Source organism: Phacochoerus africanus, chromosome 10 (assembly GCF_016906955.1).
Source record: "Phacochoerus africanus isolate WHEZ1 chromosome 10, ROS_Pafr_v1, whole genome shotgun sequence".
NCBI lineage: Eukaryota > Metazoa > Chordata > Mammalia > Artiodactyla > Suidae > Phacochoerus > Phacochoerus africanus.
This window is the reverse complement of record NC_062553.1, coordinates 4,494,710-4,512,326: the sequence shown is the minus strand read 5'-3', so window position 1 is coordinate 4,512,326 and position 17,617 is coordinate 4,494,710. Positions and strand designations below refer to the sequence as shown.

General features: G+C 54.1%; 2 protein-coding genes across 3 annotated transcripts in view; one reads left to right on the top strand and one right to left on the bottom strand.

Moving 5' to 3' along the window:
* The window catches only part of LOC125138144 (uncharacterized), a 130,278-nt gene that overhangs the window by 887 nt on the left and 111,774 nt on the right, over positions 1 to 17,617 (top strand). Inside the window, exon 2 of the mRNA XM_047799405.1 lies at positions 2,731 to 2,851. Coding sequence (XP_047655361.1) covers positions 2,731 to 2,851 — 121 coding nt within the window. The remainder of the gene's footprint in view (positions 1 to 2,730; positions 2,852 to 17,617) is intronic.
* The window catches only part of JAKMIP1 (janus kinase and microtubule interacting protein 1), a 141,793-nt gene that overhangs the window by 70,359 nt on the left and 53,817 nt on the right, over positions 1 to 17,617 (bottom strand). The gene's annotated exons all lie outside the window — the stretch shown is intronic.

Genomic DNA, 17,617 nt, shown 5'->3' with positions numbered 1-17,617 from the left:
CTGGGTACCGCTGGAAGCTAGGGTATTTGGCACCAGCGGGCATCACAGTGTCGCGGCTTCTCACTGGCCCGAGTATAACCTGAAGGCCCTTCCCCGGCAGCCCCTGTAATGGCCACAGAAGATGCTTTTGCAAGAGAAGGGATAACAGAGGAGGCGCTGGGCCTCAGGGAGGAAAAGCACCTGCCTGGGGCAGCACGGCGGGCTGGAGGTAGGGAGCCAGACCAGATCACTCCTCCGTGAGGCTGGGATGGCAACCCGGCCACAGCCAGGAGCGGGGACGGACATGGAAACCCAGGAGTGTCTGGCGCTCTGAGAGCAGTGGCTGGAGAAGCCTCCGAGTTCAGTCTGACTCCTCATTTCGATCGGAACCCCTGGACCAGCTGGACTCGAGGCCCCTTTGGTCAGGCTTTTGAAGCCCCAAATGCAGAAGGGCTAAAGGGCAGAGACAGGCAGGAACAGCATAGGCCAGACACCCAGAAAGGAGGCCGTGCTTGGCGATGGCCCAATTCCCCACCCCAACCACAGCCCCTGGAAAGGTGTGTTCATGCCATCATCTCACTAGAAGCTCCGTAAACATTCTCCACTTCACAGCTGAGAAAACTGAGGCCTCGAGAGGGAACGTCACAGATGCTCCTGCTTAGAAGTCCTCAAAGACCTAGCCCACCTCTGAAGATGCCTAGCCCGCCTCCAAAGATGCCCAGCCTGTAAACTCTCACCCACCTCTCACTCCAGACCCAATATACTACTCCCCAGCAGGCCACAGCAAGAAGAACGTCCTCTCTCACCTGCCTTCATGGCCGATTCGTATTTTGCCTCCTCCAGGAAGCCTCCCCAGATACTCTCCATGTTGGTCCAGGCACCCCCCACTCAGCTGCCAGAACTGCAGGCCGGCGGCTGCCCTGCTCCCCTGACTGTCCGCCCCTCGGGGACAGGACTTGGCTTCTATCTTTGTCTGCCTCCCCCTGTGCTCAGGCCCACGTTCAAACGCACTGTTCCAGGATGAACACATTCCAAGGAGCTGAGGCCAAGCCTGCAGCTCTCGACACCACCTCAGCACCTGCCACGCAGGGGCCTCACTAGGTGCTGAGATGAACGGGCGGCAGGAGATACGTTCACCTCCTCCTCCCGGGAACCCGGGCCGGTGCCCTTGTTTGGGAAAAGGGTCCTTGCGGATGTAATGGAGTTAAAGGTCCCGCACTGTGATCATTTGGGACGGGGGTGAGCCTCAGTTCAATGACACGCGCCTTGGAAGAGACACGGGGAGGCGAGGACATGCGGAAGCAGGGTGCGAGGGGCCCTCCGAGCGGTGCAGCCGAAACCCCGGGTGCCATGAGCACGGATGACCCCTGGAGCCGGAAGGGGCAGGGGGCTCCTCCCTGGGGGCCTCCAGAGCCAGCAGGGCCACGGACACCTTGGGTTTGGACTTCTGGCCCCCAGATGGGGAGAGAGGGGTCTCTCTTGTGGCCGCTCTGATGCGGGAGTTCCTATGGCAGCCACGGGAAAGGAAGCCGCTGGGCCTGAAGGGAAACCGCTCCCGGGACACATTTAGCACCTGTTTAATGACTCCCGATAACGGGGGGCTGGGCGCCCAGCCCTGCCTCTGGCCGGGCTGCACTTCCCGCCAGCAACGAGCCAGCGCGCGGCCCGCAGGCGGAGCTCCTGGCCCTCGCTCAGGGCCTCCTACCTCGTGGTCTACGCACAATGCTGGCAAGAGGAGCCGGCTGCTCCCCCAGCCCCGAGCAGAAGGGAGACAAAAGGAGTGGCAGACGGTGCTCTGCCAAAAGCAAACATACAGACAGAAACATGACCAGAGAACAAAGATTTTTCTAGAAAGCAAAGCTTTTTCTATCACAACCCCGCCCCCCAAAATAAGAGTAAAATACTACTTCCTTTAATACGGAAAACAAAAAGCCCGTGAGGCCTAAAAATTAACTTTCTTAGGACACCTCGTTCTCTAATTACAGCAAATGAACAAGGCGCTGGCTGTCCAGACTCTTCTTAACCGGTATTGCGCAGAACGGTCCGTGGCAGTTAAAAGAATGAGAAAGTTCAGCAGAGGCCATCAAGGCAACCAAATCAGGTTCTCCTAGCACATCTGCTGGGCTCAGGGGTGCAGGGCTTGACGAGCGCCCAGAATGGGGACCAGGGCTCAGTCCGTCATCCCAGCCCTGGACAACCTCCGCTCTCCTGGCCCAGGACGTTCCAGCCAGAAGGTGGGGCAGGCCGCACACTCGCGTGGGAGCAGGGCTGGCACCAGGGCCAACCCCGCGGCCGGGGTCCCAGGGCCTCTGCATCGCATCTCAGACCCCAGGAGCTGGCAGATCTTAGAAGTGATGACAGAACAGCCACCGGCCCTGGCACATCCGGGAGCACATGGCTCCCTGGGCCCCGTCCCCAGCTCTCTGTGTGGCAGCTCAGTCCTCACGCTGTTCCCAGGGCTCCTGACCCTCAGCGTCTGGCCACCAAGCCTGTCCCCTTCCACCAGTCCTCAGTAGTGTCCCCCCCTGCCGCGGCTCTGGCCAGCCCTCACCCCTTCCTGCCTGACCGTGGCCTCCCTGTCTCCTGGCCTGCACGCTGCCCCATCCAGGCTCCGGGGCAGGGGGCTGGCCTTCCCTGCCATTCCTGCCTGATGGCCCTGCTCCATGGCCCAGCCTGAGCCAGCAGTGGCCCCTGTGGGCCAGACCTGCTGTCCCCTGCAGTCCTCAGTACACGTCTCTCCCTGCCTCACAGGGCTACCTCCCGCCGCCTCCTAACTGTCCCCAGGACTCGACGTGGGCCATGCATCCTCCAGCAGCCCCCTTTGGCCCCACAGGCAAGGTCGAGGTGTCCTTGCAGCCCAAGCCCCACCAGGGTGACTCTCCGCCCCCATCCAGGACTAAGAGGCTGGCAGGACTGGGATGGTCACAGGGGACAGACTCGTTTTACAGATGGGGAAACTGAAGCCCAGGGTGACAAAGGGAGTGGCAGCCCAGCCGGGAGGGGGCTCTCCACGCTCCTGACCCCACCAGGCAGTGATCAGAGCTCACCTGGAGTTTCAGAGTCTGTGGGGCTACCCCACGCAGACACCACGGGCCCAGCCCCCAGCTCAATGAGGGGCCCTCGGCTCCCGTGGCTCCCTCGCAGGGCTGATGATGTCACATTCATCCTGCAGCCGGGCGCCCCCACCTGAGCTGGCTGGTGCCTCACCCAGGACCCTCTTATCCCAGGGACCACCAGGAGCCAAGACCCCCGAGCCCCTCTCTGCACACAGGGCCACTGCCCCCACCAAGCCAGGACTCAGGCCACTTACTATCAAGGCTCCCAGCTGTGGACTCGACCGTGGCAGGATCTGCATCCTGCTGACCCCAACAAACACTGGAGGGTCTCTCGTGACGAGGAGGGTGGGTTCTATTTGTGTTCCACACACACACCGAAATGTACACATCACACAGAAATACACACCCGACACAGAGAAACACGCCACACCCCACACATACACACACGCACACAATACACACACACACACCGAAATGTACACATCATACAGAAATACCCAACACAGGGAAACACACGACACCTGGCGCACACACACACACACACAAAAAAAATATACACACACACCGAAATGTACACATCACACAGAAATACACACCCGACACAGAGAAACACGCCACACCCCACACATACACACACGCACACAATACACACACACACACCGAAATGTACACATCATACAGAAATACCCAACACAGGGAAACACACGACACCTGGCACACACACACACACACACACACACACAAAATATACACACACACCGAAATGTACACATCATACAGAAATACATGCCTAACACAAAGAAACATACCACACCTGAGCCGTACACACACCTGCCACATACACACACCACATACTCATACTGCACGTGCACACATCAGACCGAATCACACACACAATACACACACCACACACATATACCACAGAGAAGTGAGTACGCACACTGCTGAGGACCAAATGTTTGTGTCTCTCTGAAATTCACACATCGAAGCCCAGTGTCGGAAGTGGCGGTACTAGCAGGTGGGCTTTGGAAGACAATGAGGTCACGAGGGTGCAGCCCGCGGGAGTGGGAGTAGAGCCTTCCTGGTCTCAGGCTTGTGAGCGCGCAGCTAGAAGGCAGCCAGGAAGGGGGATCTCATCAGAACCTGAGCATCCGGGCACCTTGACCTTGGACCTCTGGCCTCCGGGACTGTGAGAAACAGATGTCTGCTGCCTGAGCCACGCAGGCTCTGAATTCTGTTACCGCAGCCCAAGCTGAGACACACACGCCAGTCCACACTCACCAAACACCACACACAAACGCCACACACATCACATACACACCACCCACACTCGCGCAGCCGTGCCAACACGGATGAGGAAACCCCAAACATCCAGGGAGAGCATCTCTGAGAAGCGCAGACCTGCCTCTCCAGGATGCACATCAGAATTCCCAAGGAGGGGTCCCTGGGCATCCAGTGAGGCCTCCTCCAATGCCTCTGGAAGGCCCGGGGCTTCAGAATTCCTCTTATCAACAATAAAGGGAAGCACAGAATTGCAGGCCCCGAGCAGGCGGCTTCACAGCGGGCCTGCGGGCTGGTAGGACCATCATTTTCAGACTTCCACGGAGGGAGTGGGGGTCGGAGGGGCTCGGGGCCGCCCAGGTCATCCCTGCAGGTGAGCCCCATCCGGCCTGGTTTACTAGCAGCCCGCTGTGGCCCACCTTGCCCCTGGGGCAGGCAGGGCAAAGGCCGTTCTCCCAGTTTAGAGATGAGAAAACTGAGGCTCAGAGACACAGCTATGCACTAAAACACCACACAGCAGGGTTTGCTGAAAAGCGGGTTGTTCAGGAAGGAAGAGGGTAAGCGGAGGAGGAAAGGGGAGTGGGCTGTGCCCTGGGTTGGCCCCGGGGCGGCAGAGCAGGGACTGTGCCCAGGCAGGGGAAGTCTGGCGGCTACCTGCAGACTCCCGTTAGGCAGGTCACCACAGTGACCTCACTGGCACATTGCTAAGGGCCAACTGGACAATGGCTGTGACAGTCCTTGAAGCCCGTGAAGTGGCCCGGAAACAGGGCTCTTCACTGTGTGACGAACAGACAATGCACACAGAGACCAGGACCGCAGGCAGGTCACCTCCTCTGTCACTCCTGCAGGAGCCCCTCCTCAGCCCCCACCCAGGGCCTCCCAGCCTCTCTCACAAGGGCTCGAGTGACAGGAAGTGCCCCGATGAGGACGTCTGCTCCCCAGGGCAGCCTTGACTTTAAAAAACACTTCCTATTTCAAGCCAGAAACAAACACAAAGGGCCTCCTTACAACCTCTGCTGTTAGCGCCTGCCAGCACACAGAAGCCCCCCAACGAGACACTCCCCCGACACCCAGAAGACCCTTTAGGGAGCCGAAGACAACTGCCCATCCCCAGTCACGGTCCCCACCTCCCTCTCCTCCAGGCGAGGTGGCATGAGAAGGGGGGCACACCGCTCATGCCTTTCGTAGGACACACCCATCCAAGCCTCCCAGTGACTAGGATGCAGGTGCCAGTGCTACCCCAGCCCCATCTTGCGGACGGAGAAGTGGAGGCCCACAGGCAGACAGTGCCCGCCCACGGTCCTGAGGTTAGAAGAGGCAGGCAGACGTGAGTGTGAATCCAGGTCCGCCACTCTGCTCTGCGGTGAGTGACCTGAGTTCCCCGGGCCTCTGTCTCCTGCTCTGTGCAGTGGAGCTGGGTCACTGCTGCCAAGCTCCTAGAGAGCAGGTGCTCAGCACGGGGCATCTCTCCGTGGGGACGGGGCTGGCAAGCGCCGGTCTCTTGTGGGTGTAGCTTTTCCAAAGGTGTGGACACAGCGCTCTGCGTCCCAGAGCCGGGCAGCCAGGCTCGTGCAGTGAGTGGAGCTCAGGGGAACAAGGAGGGCAGAGGGGGTGAAGGAAGCCTGGGGCCTGGGACTCTGTCCCCACAGCAGAGAACCGAGCTGGTGGCAAATGTGCTTCTTCCGGGGGAAAGAAAAGAAAGGATGCGTTGCTTGTGGACCAAGCCCAGCTCAGGGGGACACACAGGCCACACCCTCCTCCCACCACTGAGTATACTGCCCACCTCGCGGGCAGCGCCAGCCCCACAGCGCCACCTGCAGGTTCCCTCTAGTGTCCTCCCCATTCCCTGCACCTGCCACCTGCAGCCTGGTGGACTTCAAAACAGCCTCCCTGGCCTTCCCACTCCAGTCGCCCACCTACAGCCACAGGACGAAGCCTCCTGAAGCAAAAGTCAGCCCATATCGCTCCCCTGCCCCGAAAATAGTCAAAGCAACAACAGTAATAGTAACAACATGTCAACCTGCTGTGGTCCCACATGTCACCACGGATGCCTTGCAAGGCCCCTGCCATCCCCCCTGTCGCCACATCTCCTCATCTGCTGGCCCCGCTGGAGTCTCAGCTCCTTTGAAACATCTTATTCATGTGGTCCTGCAGCTCCAAGCAAGGAGCCTGCTCAGAGCAGGTGCTTGGTGACATCGGGACCCCTCCGCTGAACTGGGACCGCACCATACGCTCCTTTCACGCCCAGCCCCTGCATGTCTTTACAGAAACAAAGCTCAGGCAGAAGGATTTCAAGCGACGCAGGATTCCTGAGTCCTTGATAAACCCAACCATGAAGCCACAAGCATCACGACGTGAGAACTGACATGTGTGGGTGGGTGGAGATGCGAGTGCCCAGCAGTGGGTTTGGCTCACTTGCAGGTTGGCCCCTCTCCATGCCAGCTGAGCACTCCCAGGGTCAAATATGGCCCTCGGCAAAATGACAGACCTTGGCCTTGCCCTCCGGTAACCAAGCTGGGTGTAGAGAGGAGCTCGGCCGGCTGAACAGGGCATTCCCTCATTTGTTTGGCACAAGCTCTCTGCTCGCCTCCTACCTGCAGGCACCGTGCTGGGCACAGGCCCATGATACTGAGTGGCTGCACCCGCCCTGCCCCCACGATGCTGACCGCCTCCCCAGCAAAGCCCCCTCCTCTCAGACTCCTGCTCCTTTGCTCTTTTCAGTATCTCTATATGCAAATCAGGGGGGAGACGTGTCCTTTGCACTTTAAAACAGCTGTAAGAAAGGTACAGGGAGATTTCTGCGTGGACCACCACTCTTCAGTCTCTGGGAAGGTATTAGGAGGTCTCCTTTGGATGGCTGCATCACCTGCCATTGTGGCCTGTCATTGTCACACCAGACACAGAATCAGCATGTCGCCTCTGTTCACACATCATGGTCAAGATCATGCGGAGGGCTGCAGCTGACAGAAGCAGCAGCTGGACACTAGAGGACACCACCTTCAACAGCAGCAGGAGGTCCCAGGAATCTTTCGACAGCCTTTGTCACCTGTCCCTAGCATGTCCACCTTGACATGTCCCAAAGAAATAAAGTTCACCAAACTTGGGGAGAGAAGGCCTCTGTGAATTCAGCAGACTGGAACACCAGGACTCAAGGTCAAGGACCCACAGAGGGCACATCTGAACTCATAGATGCCATCCCCCCCCAAAAAAAAAACAACAAAGAAACCCAACTGGGGAAATACTGTGCAGTTACTTGCCCCGTGGCCACTTTGGAGAAGTCCTGCCCAGTGAAAAGCGGGAGAGCTCTACATAGGAGGAAAGACAGAAGAAAAGAACGAGGGAGGGAGGCTGGGAAGGAAGGACAGGGAGAGGAAGAGCCCAGGAAGAATGCAATCAAACTTCCAGCTTCCAGTCTGGTGTGTAAGGAGCTTTGGGGTCATAACTCTCATTCACACAAGAGAAAAGCTGAACAAACTGAAAATCGGTCACTTTCCTTATATCCAGCAGAGAACTGAGATCACAGGGTGAACCGCTGCAGGTGGGCAGACACAGAGAGTCACAGCTTAGCAGAAACCCAGGAGCAGGAACCTCTGTGGGAACCAGTTCAGGGTCCTTTTACCAAACACTACTTGTCCCATATTCAACAACAATGACAAATGACAAAGCGTATTAAAAGGAAAAAAAAATCCAGTTTGAAGAGACAGAGCAAGCATCAGAACCAGACTAAGATATGATGTTGGAATTATCTGACTGAGACTTTAAAATAACTATGATCAATATGCTAAGGGCACTAATGGAAAAGGTAGACAATACATAAGAATCGATGGCTAATGTAACCAGAGATGGAAATTCTAAGAAAGGACCAAGAATTTCTAGTGATCAAAAGCAGTGTGATGGAAATGAAGAGTGCCTCTGATGGGCTCATTAGTAGGCTGGACATGGCTGAAAATCAGCAAGTTTGAAGATATATCAATACAAACTCTCCAAATTGAATAGCAAATTTTTAAAAACACTGAAATAAACAGAATAGAATATCCCAGAATTGTGGGATAATTACAAAAGTTGTAACATGCATAATGGGAAAAGAAAGAGAGAAAGAAACAGAAGAAATACTTGAAGCAATAGTGCCTGAAAATTCCTGAATATTAATGATACCAAACTACAAATCTGGGAAGCTTAGAGGACACTAAACAGAATAAATGCTGAAAAATCTACGCCTGGGCATACCCATAATGAAGCTGCAGAAAATCAAAGTCTTGAAAGAAGTCAGAGGGAAAACCACCTGACATATTGAGTAGCAAGGAGAAAAAATTATATCGAACTTTTCTTCAGAAGCCACACAAGTAAGAAGAGAATGGAGGGAGATTAAATTTAAAGTATTGAAGGAAAAAATCACCAACCTAAAAATCTGTATCTTGCACAATTATAAAGACTATCTCAGACAAAGTTTGAAGACGTTTGTCACCAGTAGATCTGCCTTGAAAAAAGTGTTAAAAGAAGTTCTTCTGAGAGAAGGAAAGTGACATAGGTCAGAAACAGATCCACATAAAGAAAGAGCATTAGGTAAGGAATAAATGAAGGTAAAATAAAAGCTTTCATTTTTCTTATTCTTAACTGATCTAACAGATAGTAATGTTCAAAACAATTAACAGCAACAATATATTCTGATTAGCTTCTGGATAAATGAAATGGATGGCAGCAATTTATCAAAAAAGGGAGGGAGGAAATAGAAATACTTTGTTATAAGGTACTTACACTACACATGAAGCAATGCAGTGTTATGTGAAAGTGGACTTGGGGAGTTCCCTGGTGGTCTAGTGGTTAAGGACTCGGCATTGTCACTGCTGTGGCTCGGACTGCTACTGTGGCTCGGGTTCCATCCCTGGCTTGGGAACTAGCACATGCCACAGGTGCAGCCAAAAAAAATAAATAAGAAAATAAATAAAAATAAGGAAGCACAACTGACATACGAAGAAAGGAGAGAGAAAAATGGAAACATAAAATGCTAAATTAAAACCAGAGAAAGCAGAAGGAGAATAGAAGATAAAAACAGAAATAGAGTCAAAAATAAAAAAAAAAAAAACAAGGGGAGTTCCCGTCGTGGCGCAGTGGTTAACGAATCCGACTAGGAACCATGAGGTTGCGGGTTCGGTCCCTGCCCTTGCTCAGTGGGTTAACGATCCGGCGTTGCCGTGAGCTGTGGTGTAGGTTGCAGAGGCGGCTCGGATCCCGCATTGCTGTGGCTCTGGCGTAGGCCGGTGGCTACAGCTCCGATTCAACCCCTAGCTTGGGAACCTCCATATGCCGCGGGAGCGGCCCAAGAAATAGCAACAACAACAACAACAACAACAACAAAAAACAAAACAAGAGTTCCTGTCATGGCTCAGCGGTTAGCAAACCCAACTAGCATCCATAAGGACACGGGTTCAATCCCTGGCCTTGCTCAGTGGGCTAAGGATCTGGCATTGCTGTGAGCTGTGGTGTAGGTTGCAGACATGGCTCGGATCCTGCATTGCTGTGGCTCTAGCATAGACCAGCGGCTTCAGCTCTGATTGGACCCTAGCCTGGGAACCTCCATATGCCATGGGTGTAGCCCTAAAAAGACAAAGAAAAAAAAAAAGACCAAAAAACAAAACAGTAACACATACAGTAGATGTTAATCCAGCTGTATTAATAATCCCTTTAGACATCAGTGGTCTAAGGGCTGCAATGTACGGCATGGTGACTGGCCGACAACACTGCTGAATATTTGAAAGATGTTAACAGAGTGGAGCTTAAAGTTCTCAGCACAAGAAAACTAGCTTTTGCAACTGCGCCTGCTGATGGAGGGTGACTACACTCATTGCGGGGAGCATTCTGCAATATATTTAAGTGCTGAACCACGTTGCCCATCTAGACCCATTGTAATATGTCCATCATACCTCAATTAAAAAACACCGATGGTCTAAGTCCACCGACTAAAAGTCAGACTGTCAGAGTAGCTCAAAAAACAAGACTCAATTATAGGTTGTTGACGAGAAAACACTCACTTTCAGGACTCATAGCCAACTTCTGCACATTCATAGTCAATGAAAGGAAATGAAAGTTCAAATTCACAACCAACACTGTTAATCTCTCAACAGTAACACAATCGCTAATGTATAACCAAAAAGACACGGCTCACACCCTTGGAATTAAAGGTCTTTGGAATACATTCAGTAAGATAAAAACTGCATGATAAAAATGATAGTCCAGAAGCACATTATAAAAGAACCCAAAGAACACAAAAATCATAACGATGGTCTAAATTAAATCACACACAATGACAAAGCCCATGCCAACTAGAATTGTGAGGTGAGCTAGGCAGGACTTCTCAGCGTGTGCTCCTGAGTATTTCATGAACAGACCTCAGACCCTCTTCACGATAAACGGGAAGGTAAATCTGCTCACAACTTCTTCGTAAGGCTTAGAAGACTCAGACGTATAAAGATTTTGTTTCCATATGACAAAAGTCTGTACTTTGAGAGGGAGGGAGGGCGAGAGAGAAAGAGAAGGGGCCAGTGTTCAGCCCAACTCCGTAAAAAGATGTATTAAAAGTCTACAAGGAAATGAAGCCTTCCTTGTATTGTGCAATCAGACCTCCTTTACCCTCTGAACTCTGTTCCTTCCACGGGTCTCTCTGGCAACCAGGATACAAATACTCAGTGGTGGGGCGGGGAGAGGATCAGCTTTATGGAGTTTCCTGCAGAGCCAGAAGCCCCGGGACGGTGCTGTCCATCAATGCCACCTTCTCTCAGGCCCCTTGCATCTCTGGAAGGGTCCCTGTGTGCTCAGCAAATCCCCACGTGCTTCCCTCCATTTCCCAGACTCCCTTGCAACAGGTGGGGTCATGTGACTTCCCAGCCAATGACGTCTGAGTGACAATGACTTGGGTCACCTTTGTGCTGAGGCACATGAGAGCCCGTGTGGCTTCTCTTCTCTCTCTTCCTGCTGCAGACAGAGACCGTAGAAGCCACCTGCTGGGCTGGTGGTGTGACCAGAGCGGGAGGGCTGGGTCCCTGAACCGCCTGCCAGAGGAGAGCCCCAGTGGACCTGGAACTGACATCTCAGGGTACCTCTGTCACCACAGCATGGCCTCACAAACCTAGCTGACACCCTCTCCCTAAAATTCCACCTGTCCGTCTTCTTCAAAATTCAGCGTGGGCATCACCTCCCCCTGGGAGGTGTCACGGATGTCACTTCCTACCCCAGACTGGGTGGGGAGCTTCCTCTGCACACACAGCCCCTGGGCTTCCCTTCCTCACAGGCCTGATCACACTGTATTAGAACTGTCTCCCCCACCAGACGGGGCACTCCACGGCAGCAAGGCCCTGGCACGTGCCTCCACCTCCCGCGAGCGGGGCTCAGTGCCTGCCCCAGGGTAAAGCGGCGGGCAAGGGCCTGTGACGCTGCCGTGTCCTCCTTCACACACACAGCACACGGCCTGGGAGAAGAGAGATAAACCTACCCCCCCTCCCACCAGACCCCCAAGTCCAGGAGGGAGAGGGTGACATGTCCATGAATGATCACAGCCCCAAAGAGAAAATGGTAATGAGAGGTAACCGCTGGGGATGCCCAGAGGCAAGAGGGGTGGCTTTCAGCTGGGGGCTGAGTGATGGACACAGCATCCGAGCTGGCCCCAGCAGCTAGGACACACAGCGTCTGAGCTGGCCCCAGCAGCACAGCAGGACCTGGGCAGAGAGATGAAAGACGCGGGCGCATATGCTTAGAGTCTGGGGAGCCAGGGCAGCAGGGCTCAGTCTCCTCGAGAACCACTCCTCCCCCCTCCTCCAGCTGTGGATGCCACTAGGGCTGACCCAGCCCCCTCCAGGGATGGGCACTCCCACCATGAACACAGCCCTTGGCAGAGGAAATAACCTACTGCCCTAATATCATTGCATCAACAATCACAAGCCTCCTGAGAAGTCATTCACGGCCCCAGTGGACACGGGGGAAAACGGAGGCTCTGAGAGCCACAGCCTGCCTGCGCTTGAACCCAGAGCTTTGAAAGCTGTGCCCATGGGTTCGTCCCCAAAGCCCTGCCCAAAAGAACTGCTGGCTCTGACCAAAATTCTACAAATGCTTTCGAATAATCACCGAACACCGTGGTGGAGACTGGGCTTGGGAGAATTAAGAAATGGTGGGAGGGGGAGAATTACTCAGTGAATGAACCATTCCCTCAACGCTTGCGGAAGTGCTCTGGCTTCCAGCAGGCATCTATCAATTCATATTTTGGTCTGTTTAAACCCAAATTGCCGTGAGAATAGTTAAACACCCTTGAAAGCTCCTATTTCAGCACCCCAGTGATAAGAGCTCCCTCGGGGAGCAGGAAATGAGGGAAGAACCAATTAAGGACCTGTGAGAATGCGCTAAGTGTCTGCAGAGTCATCTCCTTAACCTCAAGGTCCTGAGAGGGAGGCTTGTTCGGCACACTTGGTGCACAAGACGACCGAGGCACAGAGAGGCCGAGCCACCACCCAGGCTCACACAGCCAGAAAGGACTCCTGCCACGCGGCACCCCAACCTGTACCCTTCTGCGTGCCTTTCGTACTTTTGACGGTGCTTAGTACTAGCTAAAGCCACACTCAAGGAAAGACTCTAGATTTCCAAAGAACGGCAAACCCATCAGGTCTGCTCCCCTCGGCCCACCGGCGGACCGGAAGCCACCCGGCGGAGGGTCCCCACCGCACCCGAAAGCGCTTCCCAACAGCCTGCAGAAACCACACGACAGCGGCCGGCCATGCTCTGTGTTCAATCCGCACCACTAGCTCTTAGAACTCAGTCGACTACGCGTTTGACAGCTGAGCAAAGTGAGGCTCAAGGAGAGGAAGCAGGAGCCACGACCCCACCGGGCCTGAGCCTCTGAGCCTCCTCTGCGCCCACGCGGCGGCCCCTCCACCCCGCCTGGTGGGGGAGCGATAACCATTTCTCCCCCCACCACCTCCCACCCAACCCCACACCGTCAGAGTGAGGGCTGCTTGTCACCTTGCTTAGTGGCACTCCTCTCTTGGAGGCCGGGGACACAGCCCGGGCAGCCCCGCCTCTCTGCAGAATGAACAGATGCCCTGCCCGGTTCTCAGTGCCCAGCCTCGGGCTCACCCGGCTCTGCTGAACCGAAGGGGCCAGCACGCCTTTAGGCTGCACGTCTGGTGTCTTGGCTGAGATTGAGAAAATACACAAGGCTCTGCCCTGTGGAACCGGCCCCGCGTCACACCGGCTCTAGCTCCCGGAAGCTCTGGGGAGCACCCTGAGGCCCATGCGCCCTTGTACTGCCACCTGCCAGCCCTCTGCCAGCACCTGCTTCCCTGTGTGACAGCCCCTTTTAAAGGGGCTCAACAGAGTGGCTTCCGTTATCTGCAGCTGAACACAGATGGAAACAGGGAGGACCCAGAAAACCGGGTTAAAGTGGAAGAGGGACCCACAAAGCACTCTTACATGACACGGCAGCAACCCCAATACTTTGTTGCTATGAACAGACAGACCCTACCTCATCTGCACGCCACTGAGGGAACCTCTCATTTCAGACCCTCGGGCAGTGGAGTGGGGGGTTCTCAAGGGCCGCTCTGGCATCAGACTGAACTAGGATCCTGACCCCACCCCTCATCGGCTGTGTGTCTCTGGGCAGGTTACCTGTTATCTCTGGGCTTCAGTTTCCCCACCTGGAAAAATGAGGAAAGTGATAATACCTACCCCACAGGGGTGGGCCGCTCTGAGGACAGCGTGCGTTGCATTAACTAGGTGACTGAATCGTCATTTAATTATTAATTACTGTTATTCATATGAATGAGTATAAATAATTGATTCATAAGTATTACATGTTCATGGTGGGAAATATGAAGAAAACAGATAAAGATGAGATTAAACATCACTTATTCCCCCACGCCTCTGGGAACAATCATTATTAAGTCTTAACGGTTCCATCAGCTAACGTTAATAATTCATACGCATTGACACACACTCGCGCATGCACACACACAAGCGTGCACGCACACCACAGCAAAGGCCAGCCTGCTCCCCGCTGGACCCTCTAAAGCCTGGGCACTGCCCCCTCCCAGCTTCGACCTGTGTTTGAAGGTTTCACATGGGCTTCGAGATTTCATTTGTTAAAAGGGTCCCACCCCAGCTAAAAAAAAGAAAGCATTTGAAAACCACAGTGTCAGAAGATTTCGAGGACATTGCAAAATGTTCTCGATGTGTGTTACAGGTGAAACTCCTCGCCCTCCTGAGAAGAATCTCTGTTGAAGACGTAGCCCCAGGACCTCAGACTGCGACCTCGTGTGGAGATGCGGGCTGGAGCGGAGTAATCGGGATAAAGCGGGTCTGCAGGGTGGGCCCTGATCCGGCAGGACTGGGGTCCTTATAAAAAGGGGAAACTTGGCAGCAGACCCAGGGGCAGGGGCCCGCGAGGATGAAGGCAGCGATCAGGGGCGGCATCTCTCAGCCAGGGAGCACCGAGAAGGGCCAGCAGACCCCCAGAAGCTGGGGAGAGAGGCCTGCAGCAGATGCTCCCTCACAGCCTCGGAAGGCACCTGCAGCCTCCCGAATGGGGAGAGCAGAACCTGCTGTCATGTCAGCCGGTCCAGCCTGCGGTCCCTTCGTCCCGCAGCCACAGCAAATTAATGCGGTGTATTTACGGAGCAGTGGGAGGGGCATATAAACTACGTCTCACTTTAAGGGACCATTTCACACACACACAAAGAGCGAAAAGAGGCTGGAGGGAGGGCGGCAAAGGTCAGGACGGCTCTCCAGCTGGACATCCAGGCTGCTCCCCGCTGTCCCTCGCCTTTCTCTTTGGGGGGTGGGGCCGTTAACAGTTGTGGGCCAGACCCCCTCCTCACACACTGTAGGCACATCTGCCCCCCCATGGAGTGGCTGCTGGGATGCGGGGCCCACGGCCCCCCCACACCAAGGGGTGTGTGTGCCCAGGGCCCAAGCTGTCAGCACCAGGCCTGGCAGACCTCGTCTCCCCGGGTCGTCTTGAGGCTGTTCCCGGGGATGTGGACTGGCCTTTCTTGGCCTCATCTCCTGGGTCAGGGTTGGGCCCACCTGCTGAGACAACAAGACTTTTCATCCCTTCTCCATCTGTCTGCTCCAAATTCTCCACAATGAACACGTAATACCTGTGCATAAAAGCGGGATTAAAAAATGCTCAAACAGGGAGTTCCTGTCGTGGCACAGCGGAAACAAATCTGACTAGGAACCATGAGGTTGTAGGTTCGATCCCTGGCCTCGCTCAGTGGGTGAAGGATCCTGCATTGCTGTGAGCTGTGCTGTAGGCCGGCAGCAACAGCTCCGATTAGACCCCTAGCCTGGGAATCTCCATATGCTACAGGTGCGACCCTATAAAGACAAAAGACAAAAAAAATAAATAAATAAAAAATGCTCAGACAACTTGATAGATAGCATTTCTCAGATCTGGTGGTAGGTACCCTTTGGGCATCAAGAAAAATGGAATTAAATGAGAATTGCAAGAGAGATAATTAATGTTCCAAAGTCCACAGTAAGCTCTTATCGGGTGTGAAGCGCCTGAGCACCTGGCGTATGGCAGACACTCAGAGACAGTGGCCTTCTTCCCCATGCTTTAGAGAACCAGAAACCGATGCTCTGAGAGGGAAAAGCACTTCCCAAAGACCCAGAGGGAGCCAGGTCTGTGGGACCTGTGGCCCCAGGACAGCCTGGGTTCCGCACCTGGCGTGAACGGAGGGCGCCTGCTCCTCTGTCTCGACCATCACTACTCACCCCACGGAGAAGGAGAAACAGCCCCGGGAGTGGAAAGCGGCGTGTATCTGAAACCCTCCCCGAGTCTCCCCTTAACCAACCAAACACCGACTGTGTTCTCCCCATCCCTCCACGCGGTTAGGGCACCAGCCACCCCCACCCCGTGCCTGGCCTGAGAGTCCCCGTCCCCAGCTCCTCTGCCCACATTCTCCTTCCTCTTAACATGTTGGGAGCTGTTTGGGCACCGAAGGGAAAGTCCTCCAGGACACGGACGCTGAGGACAGCTATTGACCTGTGGGCCAGCGCTGGCTCTGGGTGACCTTGGCAACCATTGCGGGAGGAGGTGGGGGAGCATCCGTGGGGAATCTGCTCCAGGCTCCGAGAGGGAACATCCAGCCCCTGAAGCGTCCAGTGGAGCTTAGGCTTCAAAACAGTGCTGATCAGTTTTCCCCTTCAGTTTAAAAGTCCCATTACTCCACTTAAGGGACTTGGGAAAACACAGAAACAGAAAAAGCAGAGGAAAAGAAACTTCTCCCATGTCCCACTACCCTACCCTGAGTGCTCGTAATGCTCCGATTTCTTCTCCCACGTCTGTCTTGTTTTTCTAGGTGGACTGTTTGCTTATTTTTCAAGCTCACGTCCATGGATCACTTTCTATCTTGTCTTCTCTCCTTCACCTCATAAACTAAGCATCTTGCCAGAGACTCCGAAGGGTGGCCATGCCACGGGCTCCTCCATTCTGATGTTTGGACAGTGGGTTATTTCCAGGGCTGCTTTGCTGAAAGGAACTGCCCTGAACCTCCCCTTCCAGGCACTTCTGTGCCTGTTTAGAATTATTCCCTCCCCAGGAGTGGGTTCACTGGCCAAACATCACAAGCTTTCAAAGGGGCTTGTACTCCTTGAGGTGTCCACGGTCAGCAGTCGAGGTTAGCCAGCCCAACCCGGGAGCCCTGTGTTTTCATGATGTGTAGTTTCTCACATTCTGCTCTTTTCTTTTCTTTCTTTCCTTTTTTTTTTTTTTAAGGGTTGTACCTGTGGCACGTGGAAGTTCCCAGGCTCGGGGTCGAACTACACCACAGCAAAGCAGGACCCAAGCCACGTCTGCAACCTACACCACAGCTCACAGCAACACTGGCTCCTAAACCCACTGAGCGAGGCCAGGGATCAAACCCATGTCCTCACAGATACTAGTCAGGTTCATTACCAATGAGCCACGACGGGAACGAACTCCACATTCTGCTTTTTATGAGTCTAGTGTTTTCTAAGTGACATTTTTTTTTTTTTTTGCACTTTCAGCCAGAGCACTGCATTGATCTGTCACACAGTAAAATTCTAAGTAGACTTGGTGATACTAAAAAGCTGGATATCTTGATTTTGTTTCATATTATTAGTTTTTTTTTTTTTTCTTTTTAGGGCCGCACCCGCAGCATATGGAGACTCCCAGGCTAGAGGTCAAATTGGAGCTACAGCTGCTGGCCTAAGCCACAGCCACAGCCACAGCCACACAGGATCCAAACCACATCTGCGACCTACACCACAGCTCATGGCAATGCCAGATCCTTAAC